The 14,343-nt window shown below is 40.7% G+C and overlaps 1 protein-coding gene across 12 annotated transcripts in view; it reads left to right on the top strand.

Moving 5' to 3' along the window:
- SNX14 (sorting nexin 14) overlaps nucleotides 1–14,343 on the top strand; it is a gene marked incomplete at both ends in the record, with an annotated part of 99,178 nt that overhangs the window by 17,546 nt on the left and 67,289 nt on the right. For 5 of the 12 annotated variants that reach the window (XM_080699853.1, XM_080699859.1, XM_080699864.1 and 2 more), the window contains 4 exons: nucleotides 3,814–3,934; nucleotides 7,647–7,723; nucleotides 7,827–7,905; nucleotides 13,111–13,154. In XM_080699853.1, the coding sequence (XP_080555979.1) occupies nucleotides 3,814–3,934; nucleotides 7,647–7,723; nucleotides 7,827–7,905; nucleotides 13,111–13,154 (321 nt within the window). Of the gene's footprint in view, nucleotides 1–3,813; nucleotides 3,935–7,646; nucleotides 7,724–7,826; nucleotides 7,910–13,096; nucleotides 13,155–14,343 lie in introns of all 12 variants that reach the window. The other 7 variants (XM_080699860.1, XM_080699861.1, XM_080699858.1 and 4 more) reach the window with 4 other exon arrangements.

Here is a 14,343-nt window from a genome sequence, read left to right as displayed (position 1 = left end):
TAAAAAATTGGGTAGCGGGTGTAGCTCAGAGGTCGAATGTCTCTGGGTTCCATCCCCAGACCCACAAAAAGGGGAGGGGGCTGAGGGTGTAGCTCAGAGATAAAATGCCCAAGTTCAATCTCCAGTAACACACACACACACACACACACACACACACACACACACACACACACCAACCAAAAAAAAAAAGTCAAAAATAAGACAGGAGGTCAGGTGTGGTGGCACACTCTTGTAATCCTAGCATTTGGGAGGCTGAAACTGGAGGATTATGTTTTGCAGATAGACTCAGCTATTTAGTGAGGCCCTGTTTCAATATAAAGAATAAAAAATAGGGCATGGGTGTAGTAGCTTAGAAGTTGAATGCCCCTGGATTCCATTCTCAAGACCCACACCAAAAAAAAAAAAAAAAAAGGCGGGTGTGGTGGCTCACACTTGTAATCCCCGTGCTTGGGAAGCGGAGGCAGGAGGATCGCACAGGTTTGAAGCCAGCTGTGCTGGCTTAAGAGACCTTGTTTCCAAATAAAAATATAAAATAGATCTGGGAGTGTAGCCCAGAAGTAGAAGGGCTTCTAGGAACCCCAGTACCACCAGAAAAAAAAAAAAAAGACAGGAGGATTGCAGGTTCATGGTCAGCCTTAGGTCCTCTGCAACCTAGTGAGACCCTGTTTCAAAATAAAGAATATTAGCCGGGGGTGGTGGCGCACACTTGTAAGCCCCGTGCTTGGAAGGCTGAGACAGGAGGATCACACGGGTTCGAAGCCAGCCTCAGCTACTTAGTGAGGCTCTCAGCAACTTAGTGAGAACCTGTTTCTAATAAAATACAAAAAAGGTCTGGGCGTATAGCCCAGAGGTAGAAAGCCTCTTAGTTCCACCCCCAGTACCACCAAAAAAAAAAAGCAAAATAAAGAACATTAATAGCCGGGCGTGGTGGCACACGCTTGTAATCCCCCCTCTTGGGAGGCAGAGACAGGAGGATCGCGCAGGTTCGAAGCCAGCCGCGCGGGTTGGTTTAGGAGACCCTGTTTCCAAATAAAAATGTAAAAATAGGTCTGGGAGTGTAGCCCGGAGGTAGAAGGGCTTCCAGGAACCCCAGTACCACCACCACCAACAAAAAAGAATATTAATAGAGCTGGGGTTGTAGCTTGGAGGTAGAATGCCCCTGGGTTCAATTTGAATTTAGGATATGGAGTGAGTATCTTTTCTATGTCTGAATCAATTGTCATACTCCTCAGTTTGGATTGACTGCCGGTGTTTCACCCAGTGCCATACAATACCTCCAGAGTTCCTTTAATGTGAAGACTTGCCAGCATTACTTCTCTAGAACTTGTATTTCCTCTGTTACAATCACTTTCTTCATTGTTACTAGGTTCCCTTCACAAAGCTTCTCCAGTTGCTTATCTGGAGTCTCTAACAGCAGCAGTGCCATCATTTCTAGTCACCTATTTCTTCTGCAACTTCATTTACATTTGATTTGCATTTACTTCCAACATGTGCAGTGTCAGGACTGCCTGTATTGAGACATTGTATCAGCAGGATTCTGCTTGCATTTTTAGATTCCTCTCAAGGCTCAGACCTTAGCCCATATGGCTTCTTCAAGTTTGAATTCTCCTGCCTACTCCCCCATTCCTTTACCCTTCATCTCTCTCTCTCTCTTTTTTTTTTTTTTTTTTTTTTTTTGTGGTGCCAGGGTTGGAACCCAGAGGCATTACACCTCCAAGCTACACACCCAGCCCTATTTTTTTTAGTCTTTTTAAAATTATTTATTTATTTATTTATTTATATTTATTTATTTTTGTGGTTCTGGGGGAGTGGAACCCAGGGGCTTTCTACCTCCAGGCTACACCCCCAGCTCTATTTTTATAATTTATTTGAAAACAGGGTCTCACTAAGTTGCTGAGAGCCTCACTAAGTACCTGAGGCTGGCTTCGAACCTGTGCGATCCTCCTGTCTCAGCCTCCCAAGCACTGGATTTAAAAGCGTGTGCCACCACGCCTGGTGAGTCTTTTTGTTTTTTGAAATAGGGTCTCACTCAGTTACGAAGGGCCTCTAAGTCCTCAAACCACGATCCCCCAGTCTTTGCCTCCTGTCTCAGCCTCCCAAGCGCTGGGACTACAAGTGTGCGCTGCCACACCCAGCCTCTATCTCACTCTTTTATTCCTTTGATGGTTGCTTTCTCTGAAAAAGCTTTTCTGCCAGGACTGCTGGCACACACTTGTGATTACAGTACTTGGGAGTCTGAGAAAGGATCACAGGTTTGAGGACAGCCTTAGCAATTTAGCAAGACCCTGTTTCAAAATAAAAAGTAAATAGGACTGGAAGGTAGTATGCCCCTGGGTTCAATCCTTAGTACTACCCAAGCGTAGACTTTTCTTTTTTTTTTTTTTTTGCGGATCTTGGGATGGAACCCAGGGGCATTTGACCTCTGAGCCACACCCCCTACCCTATTTTTATTCCTTATTTTGAAACGGTCTCACTAAGTTGCGGAGGGCCTCACTAAGTAGTTGAGGCTGTCCGCAAACCAAGATCCTCCGGTCCCAGCCTCCCGAATGCTGGGATTACAAGCACCACACCCGGCAAGCGTAGACTTTTCTGTCCTTTCAAATTTGTGTTAAGTAGTTGGCTTGCTATGTTCCCACTGCCATTCATTTAGCAGTGGTTGCTTGTAATCCCAGTATTTGGAAGGCTGAGACAGGATGATTGCAGGTTCACAGAAAACCTCAACAATTTAGTGAGGCCCTCCACAACTTAGTGAGACCATGTTTAAAAAAAACAAAACAGGCTGGGCGTGGTGGTGCACGCTTGTAATCCCCACGCTTGGGAGGCGGAGATAGGAGGATCGCGCAGGTTCGAAGCCAGCTGTGCTGGTTTAAGAGACTCTGTTTCCAAATAAAAATATGAAAAATAGGTCTGGGAGCGTAGCCCCGAGGTAGAAGGGCTTCCAGGAACCCCAGTACCACACACACACAAAAAAAAACCTAAAAAAACAAAAACAAAAAAACTAGCCAGGCGTGGTGGCACACACTTGTAATCCCAGTGCTTGAGAGGGTAAGACAGGAGGACCACACAGGTTTGAAGCCAGCCTCAGCTACTTAGTGAGGCTCTCAGCAACTTAGTGAAACCTTGTTTTCAAATAAAGTATAAAATAGGTCTGGGAGTATAGCCTGAAGGTAGAAAAGCCCATGGGACTACTCCAGGTTACACACACACACACACACACACACACACACACACACACACGGAGGAGCCGGGCATGGTGACGCTTTTAATCCCAGAATTTTGGGAGGCTGAGACAGGAGGATCATGGTTTGTGGAGAGCCTTAGCTACTTAGTGAGGCCCTGTATCAAAATAAAGAATAAAAAATAGGGCTGGGGGTGTAGTTCAGAGGTAAAATGTCCCTGGGTTCAATCTCCAGTAACACACACACACACAACAGAACAAACAGATATATATGTATTTTGTATGTCATAATATTGAGCACATTATCTCAGTGCATTGTGCTTACTTACCTGTTATCGCTGCTGACAGTGTTTTCCATATAAATAGAAACTATAACAGTGCTATTTCCTCTGAGATTATGAAATATTGAGAGTTTGTACTTTTTTGTGGTGTATGTTCTTATACTTTAAATGAAATTATATATTTGTTAGCATATATTTTGTGATTCTTTTGTTTATGAATATATTATGGAAAATTAATGATAATTAGAAAAGTTCTGGTTGGTACCTGTTTAATGAATACTTATTAAATCAATGAAGGGATAACAGTATTATACCTTTTCCTTGGTTCTAATAATTATTTCATTTGTTTCTAAGGTATCTTCATGTTTTAATGATCTTCTGGTCATTTGTTGCGGGAGTTGTCACATTCTACTGTTCATTAGGACCTGATTCTCTCTTACCAAATATATTCTTCACAATCAAATACAAACCAAAGGTAAAATTGTGTTTTTATTTTATTTTATTTATTTATTTTTTTGCAGGTCTGGGGATGGAACCCAGGGGCATTCGACCTCTGAGCTACACCCCCAGCTCTATTTTTTTATTCTTTATTTTGAAGCAAGGTCTCACTCACTAAATTGCAGAGGGCCTCACTAGTTAGCTGAGGCTCTCCTCGAACCATAATCCTCTGGTCTCAGTCTCCCGAATGCTGGTGCGCCACCACGTCCATCTGTGTTCTTATTTTAAAAAGTCAATATGTATTACCCTATGTTGTTTAATATTACTGAAAGCATGTGAAAGCAAAGATTTTTAAAATTCCATTTATCACTGGACATGGTGGCCCACGCTTGTAATCCCAGCGCTTGGGAGGCTGAGATAGGAGGATCGCACAGGTTCGAAGCCAGCCTCAGCTACTTAGGCTCTCAGCAACTTAGTGAGACCCTGTTTCCAAATAAAGTATATAAAAAGAAATAGCTCTGGGAGTATAGCCTGGAGGTAGAAAAGCCCCTGGGTTCTACCTTCACTACCACCAAAAAAAAAAAAATTCCATTTAACTGTTTTTTATTTTTGTGGCACTGGAGATAGAACCCAGAGTCTTTCTACCTCTGGGTTATACCCCCAGACCTATTTTTATATTTTATTTGGATACAGTCTAAGTTGCTGAGAGCCTAATTTACTGAGAGCCTCAGTAACCTTTGCGCTCCTTCCGTCTCAGCCTCCCAAGTACTGGGATTACAATTGTGCGCCACCACAGCCAGTTCCATTTACTGTTATTTAATAATAGAGGACACAAAGTTTATCAGAAAATTTTCAGAATGAAAATATATGCATATATACATATTTTTGTACACATAAATTTTATTTCGAAATATATATCATATAAATATATGATTTTTTTATATATCATATAAATATATGATTTTATTTTCTTAGTGCTGGAGATTGAACCCTGAGTCCTGCACTTGCTAACAAATAATAAGCACTTTATTGCTCCCCTCCATCCCCAGCTCTATTTTTAATGTATCTAGTACTAGGAAAAGAAAATACAAACTTTAAGAAAGGGTCCATAATTTTGGAGTTTTTTTATAACTACATACTGTCAGGACAATAAGTTAAAATAGAGGTTCCCAAAGCTGTTTTTGTACAGTAGAATCAGGACAATAAGTTAAAATAGAGGTTCCCAAAGCTGTTTTTGTACAGTAGAATCTTCTGGAGAATCTTTAAAAATACAGATTTCTAGTCAGGCATTGTGGCGCATGCTTGTAATCCCAGCACTTGGGAGACTGAAACAGGAGGATTGTAGTTCATGGACAGCCTCAGCAACTTAGTGGGTCCCTCTGTAACTTAGTGAGACCCTGTTTCAAAATAAAGAATTAAAAATTAGGGCTGGGGGTGTCACTGGGAGGTAGAATGCGTCTGGGTTCCATCCCCAGTACCACCCTCCCCCCCAAAAAAAAAATAAGATTTCTGAGCTGGATGTGGTGAGACTTGCCTGTAATCCCAGTACTTGGGAGGGTGAGATAGAAGAATCACAGATTCAAGATCAGCGTCAGTAACTTAGTGATATTCTTAGCAACCTAGGGAGACCCTGTTTCAAAATAAAAAATAAAAAGAGAAGAAATATTGAAAGTAGAATGCCCATGGGTTTAATCGTCAGTGCCCCACTCATACACAAAGAATACAGATTCCTGAGCCAGGTGTTGTGGCACATGCCTATAACCCCACCTACTTGAGATACCAAGGCAGGATGATTGCAAGTTTGAGGTCAGCCTGGGTAATTTAGCTCAGTGGTAGAGTGCCTCTGGACTCAATCTTCAGTACTGTTAAAAAAAAAAAAAATACAGATTCTTAAACCCTACCACAAGATTTTTTTTTTTTTTTTTTTTTTTTGTGGTACTGGGGATGGAACCTACTTCAAGCTACACCCCCAGCTTGCTCGCTCGCTCCCTCCCTCCTCTCCTTTTCCTCTCTCTTTCTTTCTTTCTTTCTTTCTTTCTTTCTTTCTTTCTTTCTTTCTTTCTTTCTTTCTTTCTTTCTTTCTTTCTTTCTTTCCTGGGATTACAAGCATGTGCCATCATGCCCGGCTTTACCACCAGATTCTTTTTGAATAGTTCTGATTTAGAACCTTGTTAAAAGCTTTCCAGGTGTTTTTGTGCTTCGCCTAGAATTCTGGTTTAAATAATCTAATCCTGTTAACTTTTTCATGGTGGTTTTTTTTTTTTTTTTTTTTTTTTTTTTTTAGTGCTGGAGATTGAACTAGAGGACCTCTGCATGATGCTAGGCAAGCACTCTACCACTGAGTTATACCTTCGGCCTTCTAACCCTGTTAATTTTATTTTTTATTTTTTATTGGTGCATTGTAGTCATACTTCTATTTATTTATTTATTTATTTATTTATTTATTTATTTTGGTGGTACTGGGGTTCCTGGAAACCCTTCTACCTCCAGGCTACACTCCCAGCTACTGATTTTATATTTTTTATTTGGAGACAGGGTCTCTTAAGCCAGCGAGGCTGGCTTCGAACCTGCGTGATCCTCCTGTCTCCACCTCCTAAGCATGGGGATTACAAACGTGCGTGCGCCACCACGCCCAGCTAGTCCTACTTCTTAATGGAATAAAAGACTTGTGTAGACATAAATGCACACATCACCCAATTAGCCCTTACTCAGTCCCCATCCTATTCCCTCCCCATCCCTCCTTCCCATGCTTGGCTTAATGATTGACTTTTGATATGTTTTAAGTACATCATGTGCTTTAGAGAGTTTCCCTCTCCCCCTCCCCACCATAATCCTGTTAATTTTTTAAATGTCTCTGTGCACCACAGAAACAGAGACATAATTAGGCAGGCAGTTGCATAACCAAAATAATTTTTTTTTTTTTTTTGCGGGTCTGGGGATGGAACCCAGGGGCATTTGACCTCCGAGCTACACCCCCTGCCCTATTTTTTATTCTTTATTTTGAAACCAGGTCTCACTGAGTTGCAGAGGGCCTCACTAAGTGGCTGAGGCTGTCTGCGAACCGTGATCCTCAGGTCTCAGCCTCCCGAATGCTGGGATTACAAGCGTGCGCCACCACGCCCGGTTCCAAAATAATTTTTATTTCTGCAATTTAATAATGGTGGTAGCATGTTGAATCTCTGTAAGGCAAGGTTCTGGTCTTTTTTTAAAATTTTCTTCAGTACTACGGATTAAACCCAGGGGCATTCTACCTTTGAGCTACACCTGCAGCCTATTTTTTGTTCTTTATTTTGAAATAGGGTGTCACAGCAGGGCATGGTGGTGCACACTTGTAATCCCAGCATTTAGAAGGCAGAGGCCAGAGGATCACGGTGGTTGGAGGACAGCCTTACCTACTTAGTGAGGCCCTTTGCAACTCAGTGAGACCCTGTTTGAAAACTAAAAAGACTAAAAAATAGCAGCTGGGTGTGGTGGCGCACGCTTGTAATCCCAGCATTTGGGAGGCTGAGACTGGAGGATTGTGGTTCGCAGACATCCTCAGCTACTTATTGAGGCCCTTTGCAACTCAGTGAGACCCAGTTTCAAAATAAAGAATAAAAAAATAGGGCAGGGGGTGTAGCTCGGAGGTCAAATGCCCCTGGGTTCCATCCCCAGACCCGCCAAAAAAAAAAAAAAAAAAAAAAAGTTGATTCTCTGTAGTAAAGATGAAATGTAAAGACAAATTTCTTTCTTCAATTTTCCATTTTTAGCAATTAGGACTTCAGGAATTATTTCCTCAAGGTCATAGCTGTGCTGTTTGTGGTAAAGTGAAATGTAAAAGACATAGGTAAGTTAAACATCTTTTATTTATTACTTTCTAATTACATTTTGAATTATAAGTTTAATTACATTTTGAATTACAAGTGATTTAATTGTATGAATTTCTTTAGGCCTTCCTTGCTGCTAGAAAACTACCAGCCATGGTTAGACCTGAAAATTTCTTCTAAGGTTGATGCATCTCTCTCAGAGGTAAGTGGTTTAATTAATATTGCCAACTACAGTCATGTATGTGTTGCTTAATGACAGGGATAGGGATATGTCTGAAAAACATTGATTAATAGTTTCATGGTTGTGAGAACGTCACAGAATATACTTATACAAACCTAGTCAGTATATAGTTGTCACTGAACTTGGCCTCGTGAGGCAGGCAGTCAAGAGACATGGTAAACATGAACTGTGTGAGGCTGTTCATGTTTACATGGCACACTATTTCATGGTGGTGTGTGTGAGTGTGTGTAGGGATTGAACCCAGGGGTGTTGTATCTCTGAGCTATTCCCCTAGTCTTCTTTAGTCTTTATTTTGAAATAGTGTCTTGCTAAGTTGCTGTGCACTGTCCTTGAACCCGTAATCCTCTTGTCCCAGCCTTCCAAATACTGGGATTACAGGCCTGTGCCACTGTGCCTGGATTTTCTTTTTTCTTTTTTGAAAAAAAGTAGAAAGAGTAAAATAATAATTAATAATAATAGTAAGATGATAATAATAAAAAGTATAGTATAATCTGGGCATGGTGGCTAATGCCTATAATTCTATTATCAAGTATATACCATGGAAAAGCTGGACGTGGTGTCGCACGCTTTTAACCCCTGTGCTTGGGAGGTAGAGACAGGAGGATCGCATAGGTTCGAAGCCAGCCTTGCTGTTTCAAAAAAAAAAAAAAAAAAAAAAAAATATATATATATATATATATATGTATGTATGTCTGGGAGTGTAGCCCGGAGGTAGAAGGGTTTCCAGGAACCCCAGTACCAACACACACACAAAAGTATGTACCATGGTTAATCTTATATGCTATATGTTTTATGACTGGCAGTATAGTTGGTTTGTTTATACCAGCATCATCATAAACATCTGAAAACATTGAGTAATGCATTGGTTACAACGGCTGTGACTTCACTAGGTGATAGGAATTTTTCAGGTCCTTTATAGTTTTATGGGACCATTGATGTATATAAGCTTCATCATTGGCTACAGTGTTGCTGCACACCCAAACAAACTGTTAAATTCCTATTGAAAAAGTTTTCAGATATTTTTATAAAATATTTAATGGCCATGGTGGCATATACCTGTAATTCCAATATTTGTGAGGCCTAGATAGGAGGATCACAGGTTTGAAGTCAAATTCAGCAACTTAGTGGGACCTTATTTCCAAATAAAAAATAAAATAGGGCTGGGAGTGTAGCTCATAGGTAGAATGCCTCTGGGTCCAATCCCTAGTACCAGAGGAAAAAAAGAAAGAGAAAAGAAATTTAATGATAAGCTGGGTGTGGTATGTATCTGTAATCTCAGTACTTGGGAGACTGAGACAGGAGGACCACAGGTTCAAGGATAGCCTCAGAAACGTAATGCGAACTTTTTCAAAACAAAAAAAAAATATTAAAAGGGGCTGGGGGTGCAGTTTGGAGGTAAAAATGTCTCCAGGTTCAATCCCTGGTACCACAAAAAAGAAAAAAGATGAAAAAATATTTAATGATAGACCATCTTAATATAGACTACCTAATGAGTTCTGTGCTACGTAGTTGATTATTATAAAACTAGCAGCTAAAAAATACCAGAGGGACTCCAGATCGGGAAACCTCAGCAAAGCTGAAGTGGAAGGGTAGGAGCCAAAAAGTCTGAGGTTGATTAATGGAGGAGCTACATCTGAATATATGTAAAAGTATGAATGTAGCATGGTTAACCTGGACACTCATTGTTGGGAGGTGGGGGGAAGAAAAAGTGGGAGGGAGAGGGCACCAAGCACAGTCTGAATGTATGCCATTTTCAATATTTATTTATTTATTTATTTATTTATTTATTTATTTATTTATTTTGCGGGTCTGAGGATGGAACCCATGGGCATTCTACCTCCTAGCTACAACCCCAGCCTCCCCAAATGCTGGGATTACAAGTGTGTGCCACCATGCCTGGCTGCAATTTTCAATATGATACATATAAAATAAAAAAGCAAATCAATAAAAGTTGATTTATATTAAAAATAGCAGGTTTAATAGCTATTCTCAATTAAATTTGTCTGTTACTTTAGACATGTGTGTCTAAATTTTTATTTTGACATTTTAGCCAAGGAAAGCCCTAATTTACTTGGTATTGCTTACCTCCCATAAAACAGACATCTCTATGATAGGGAAGTATAAATAACCATTTTGTAATTTCCAAAAGAACATTAAACTCCACATTACACATGGATATTTTACTGAATTATTACCCTAGATTCAACACCAACTAAAGGGTAGAATAAGGCATGGGATAATTTTCTTTATTTCTGCATACTATAGGAATGGAAAGCATTTTTTTTTTTTTTTTAGAAATTAGGGTTTGAACCCAGGGGCATTCTACCTCCAAGCTATAACCCCAGCCCTATATTTATTCTTTATTTTGATACAGGGTCTCACTAAGTAGCTAAGGCTGGCTGTGAACCTGTGATCCTCTAATCTCAGTCTTCTAAGTGCTGGGACTGCAAGTGTGAATCACCAAGCCTGGCTAGAAAGCATATTTCTGTTATCTTTGTTCCTGTTGCATTTAATCTGTTCCTTTTTGGTATCATGCGTTTTAATGTATGTATGTATGTATGTATGTATGTATGTGTGTATGTATGTATTGCGGTGCTGGGGATGGAACCCAGGGCATTCTACCTCAGAGCTATACCCTCAGCCCTATTTTTTATTTTTATTATTTTTATTTTTGCAGACTGGGGATGGAACTTAGGGGTATTCTACCTGTTTTTTTTTTTTTTTTTTTTTTTTGGGTGGGTCTGGGAATGGAAACCAGGGGCATTTCGACCTCTGAGCTACACCCCCTGCCTGTTTTGTATTCTTTATTTTGAAACAGGGTTTCACTAAGTTGCAGAGGACCTCACTAAGTTGCAGAGGACCTCACTAAGTAGCTGAGGCTGGATTTGAACCACGATCCTCCTGTCTCAGCCTCCCAAATGCTGGGATTACAAGTGTGCGCCACCATGCCTGGCTGCATTCTACCTCTGAGCCACACCCCAAGCCCTATTTTTTAGTTGTTTTTTTTTTATTTTATTTTTGAAACAGGGTCTCACTGAGTTGTGAAGAGCCTCACTAGGCAGCTGAGGCTGTCTGCGAACTATGATCCTCTGGTCAATGCCTGCCAAATGCTGGGATTACAAGTGTGTGCCACCATGCCTGGCTCCCTATTGCTTTTTAAAGTTATTCCACAGTGCAGCAACTCCTTATAAAAATTACAACCTGCTGCTACACCCAGACCCAAGAATCGGAAGGTTTAACCCCTATAGTTTATTACTTTTTCACATTTAACTTAATATCCTAGTTTTAAGCATACAACTAAATTTTTTCAAAGTAAACATATCGCCGGGCATGGTGTTGCACGCTTGTAATTCCCGTGTTTGGGAGGCAGACACAGGAGGATCACGCAGGTTCGAAGCCAGCTGCACGCGCTGGCTTAGGAGACCCTGTTTCCAAATAAAAATGTAAAAATAGGTCTGGGAGTGTAGCCCGGAGGTAGAAGGGCTTCCAGGAACCCCAGTACCACAAAAAAAAAAAGGTAAACATGTCTGTTTAATATCCATATTTAAAAAGTAGAACATTACTAGCACCCCAGAACTTCCCCTCATATTTCCTTCCAGTCACTATGGTCCCTTCAGAGCTAATCATTGACATCCAATTTTGATTCTTTATAGAAGATTTAGCTGGTTCCTTCTTCATTTTATTCTGAGAAACTGATTTATAGAGGAAGTTAGGAATGCCTAAAGTGACCTGTTATCTTTCTTCTTTCCATAGAAATTGTTTTGGTTCAGTGAATCTTTAAAGTCAGGAACAATTAATTGAAATTTTTTTGTTTGGTTATGGGAATGTTTAAAAATATATGTTTGAGCTGGGTGTGGTGGTACATGCTAAATCCCTGTACTTGGGAGGCTGAGACAGGAGGGTCATGCAGGTTTGAAGCCAGCCTCAGCTGCATAGTGAGGCTCTCTCAGCACCTGAGTGAGACCCTGTTTCCAAATAAAATGTAAAAATAGGCCTGGGAGTATAACCCAGAGGTAGAAAGCCTCTGGGTTTTACTCCCGGTACCACAAAAGGAAAAAAAAAAAAAAAAAGAAGAAGAATAACAACAAAAAGAACATATGTTTAGCTGGGCATGGTGGTGCACGCTTGTAATCCCAGCACTTGGGAGGTCGAGGCAGCAGGATTGCACAGGTTTGAAGCCAGCCTCAGCTACTTAGTGAGGCTCTCAGCAACTTAAGTGAGACCATGTTTACAAATAAAACATAAAATAGGTCTGGGAGTATAGCCCAGAGGTAGGAAAACCCCTGGGTTCCATCCCCAGTACCACACACACATACACACACCTGTTTGTCAGCCAGACATGGTGGCACACACTTGTAATCCTAGTACTTGGAAGGTTGAGATAGGCTTCGAAAGAAGGATTGCAAGTTTGAAGCCAGCCTCAGCAACACAGTGAGACTCTCAGCAATACAAATAAAATTGGGCTAGGGGTGTAGCTCAGAGAGATAGAAAGGCCTCTAGGTTTAATCCCCAGTACAAAAAAAAAAAAAAAGAATATGTGTGTCTGTTGGTCTAATAGAAACTTTTCCTTTTTACAGAGTTTTATGCTTTTCCAAGTATCTTTTATGTTTTTTTTTTTTTTTTTTTTTTCGGGTTTGGGGATGGAACCTAGAGGCATTTGACCTCCGAGCTACACCCCCGGCCCAATATTTTATTCTTTATTTTGAAACCGGGTCTCATTGAGTTGCAGAGGGCCTCACTAAATAGATGAGGCTGTCCGCAAACCATGATCCTTCTTCTTTTTGATCCTCATAATTGATTATATAAGGTTGAAATGTACATTTCAGGCTGGATGTGGTGGCACACGCTTGGGAAGCTGAAACAGGAAGATCACAGGTTAGAGGACAGCTTCAGCAAGTAATGAGACTCTCATCAGTCTAGTGAGACACTCTTTCAAAATAAAAATAAAATAGGGCTGAGTATGTATGTATCCTGGAGGTAAAATAGCCCTGGGTTCAATCTGTAGTACCACACACACAAAAAAAGAAATGTACATTTCATCATGAAAGTATATTACTGTCAATATTTAGGATAATAAAGTTGCTTTTTGATAATATTGTATATACTAAGTACTACAGTATTTTCCCATAATTAATTTGCTTTTCTCTAAAAATATTTCTTATGCAGGTTCTTGAGTTAGTGTTGGAAAACTTTGTTTATCCATGGTACAGGTATGTTTTTTCTATAAGATCTTTTTTCTTGAATAATAAATACCATTGAGTTAGGCATGCTAATGATATGTTTTCAGGGTAAGCCAGAAGTTCTCAAATTTGACATTTAGGGCCAATTTTTGTTGTGGGAGTAATATTAGGCGGTGCAGGATGTCCAGCAGTATCCCAGGCCCCTTCCCACTCATGCTAGTAGTACTCCCTTGCTCCCCTCATCACCCTCATTCTGACTACCAAAGCTGTCTTCAGAGATTACCAGATACTACCTGGAAGGCATAACTGACCCCAGTTAAGAATCATTCATATGACTGGGGCCTCCCATGAGGCAAGGCCGCTGCTTGAGCCAGCGAGGTCTGGATCAGTCCACTGAGTAGCCAGGCCACTACTGGGACCATCAAGAGTGGGATCGGTACTTGCAACGCAGCATGCACAGAGAAATATCGCAGAAAATATAAATCAGACGCTTCTCTTAATCAGCAATAACTAGGAGGAAAAGGGCAACAGGAAGAGGTTGAGCTATAGAAAGGGCCCTATAGTGAAGCAACTAATGTGACCAATCAGAGGGTATGTAATACTGGAGGACGGAGCCTCTTTAAAACACAGGAGGTACATAAACAAATGTATCAAAGTAAAGAAGCGTGGGATGGAGGGAGGGGGAGGGAATGGGATGGGGGCTGGAGGAGGGCTAATTGGATGATGTGTGCTTGTATATCCTCTCAAGTCTTGTACTCCAATGTGATTGATATATGACTACAATGCACCAATTTAAAAAATAAATTAATAAAAAAAAGAATCATTCATATGAAGCCGGGTGTGGTGCCGCACGCTTGTAATTCCAGCATTTGGGAGGCTGAGACAGGAAGATCACAGTTTGTGGACAGCCTCAGCTACTTAGTAAAGTCCTTTGCAACTCAGTGAGACTCTGTTTCAAAATAAAGAATAAAAAATAGGGCCTGGGGTTGTAGCTTGGAGGTAGAATGCCCCTGGGTTCAATACCAGTACCACACACACACAAAAGAATCATATGTGTAATCAATTTTTTTGTGTGCTACGGGGGATAGAACCCAGGGGCCTTCTAACTCTCGGCTTCACTCCCAGACCTATTTTATATTTTATTTGGAAATAGGTTCTCACTAAGTTGCTGAGAGCCTCACTAAGTAGCTAAGGCTGGCTTCGAACCTGTGTGATCCTC

The sequence above is a fragment of the Muscardinus avellanarius genome (assembly GCF_963383645.1).
Source record: "Muscardinus avellanarius genome assembly, chromosome: 8".
Lineage (NCBI taxonomy): Eukaryota > Metazoa > Chordata > Mammalia > Rodentia > Gliridae > Muscardinus > Muscardinus avellanarius.
The sequence above is the reverse complement of the archived record's forward strand: the minus strand, read 5'-3'. Positions and strand labels throughout refer to the sequence as shown.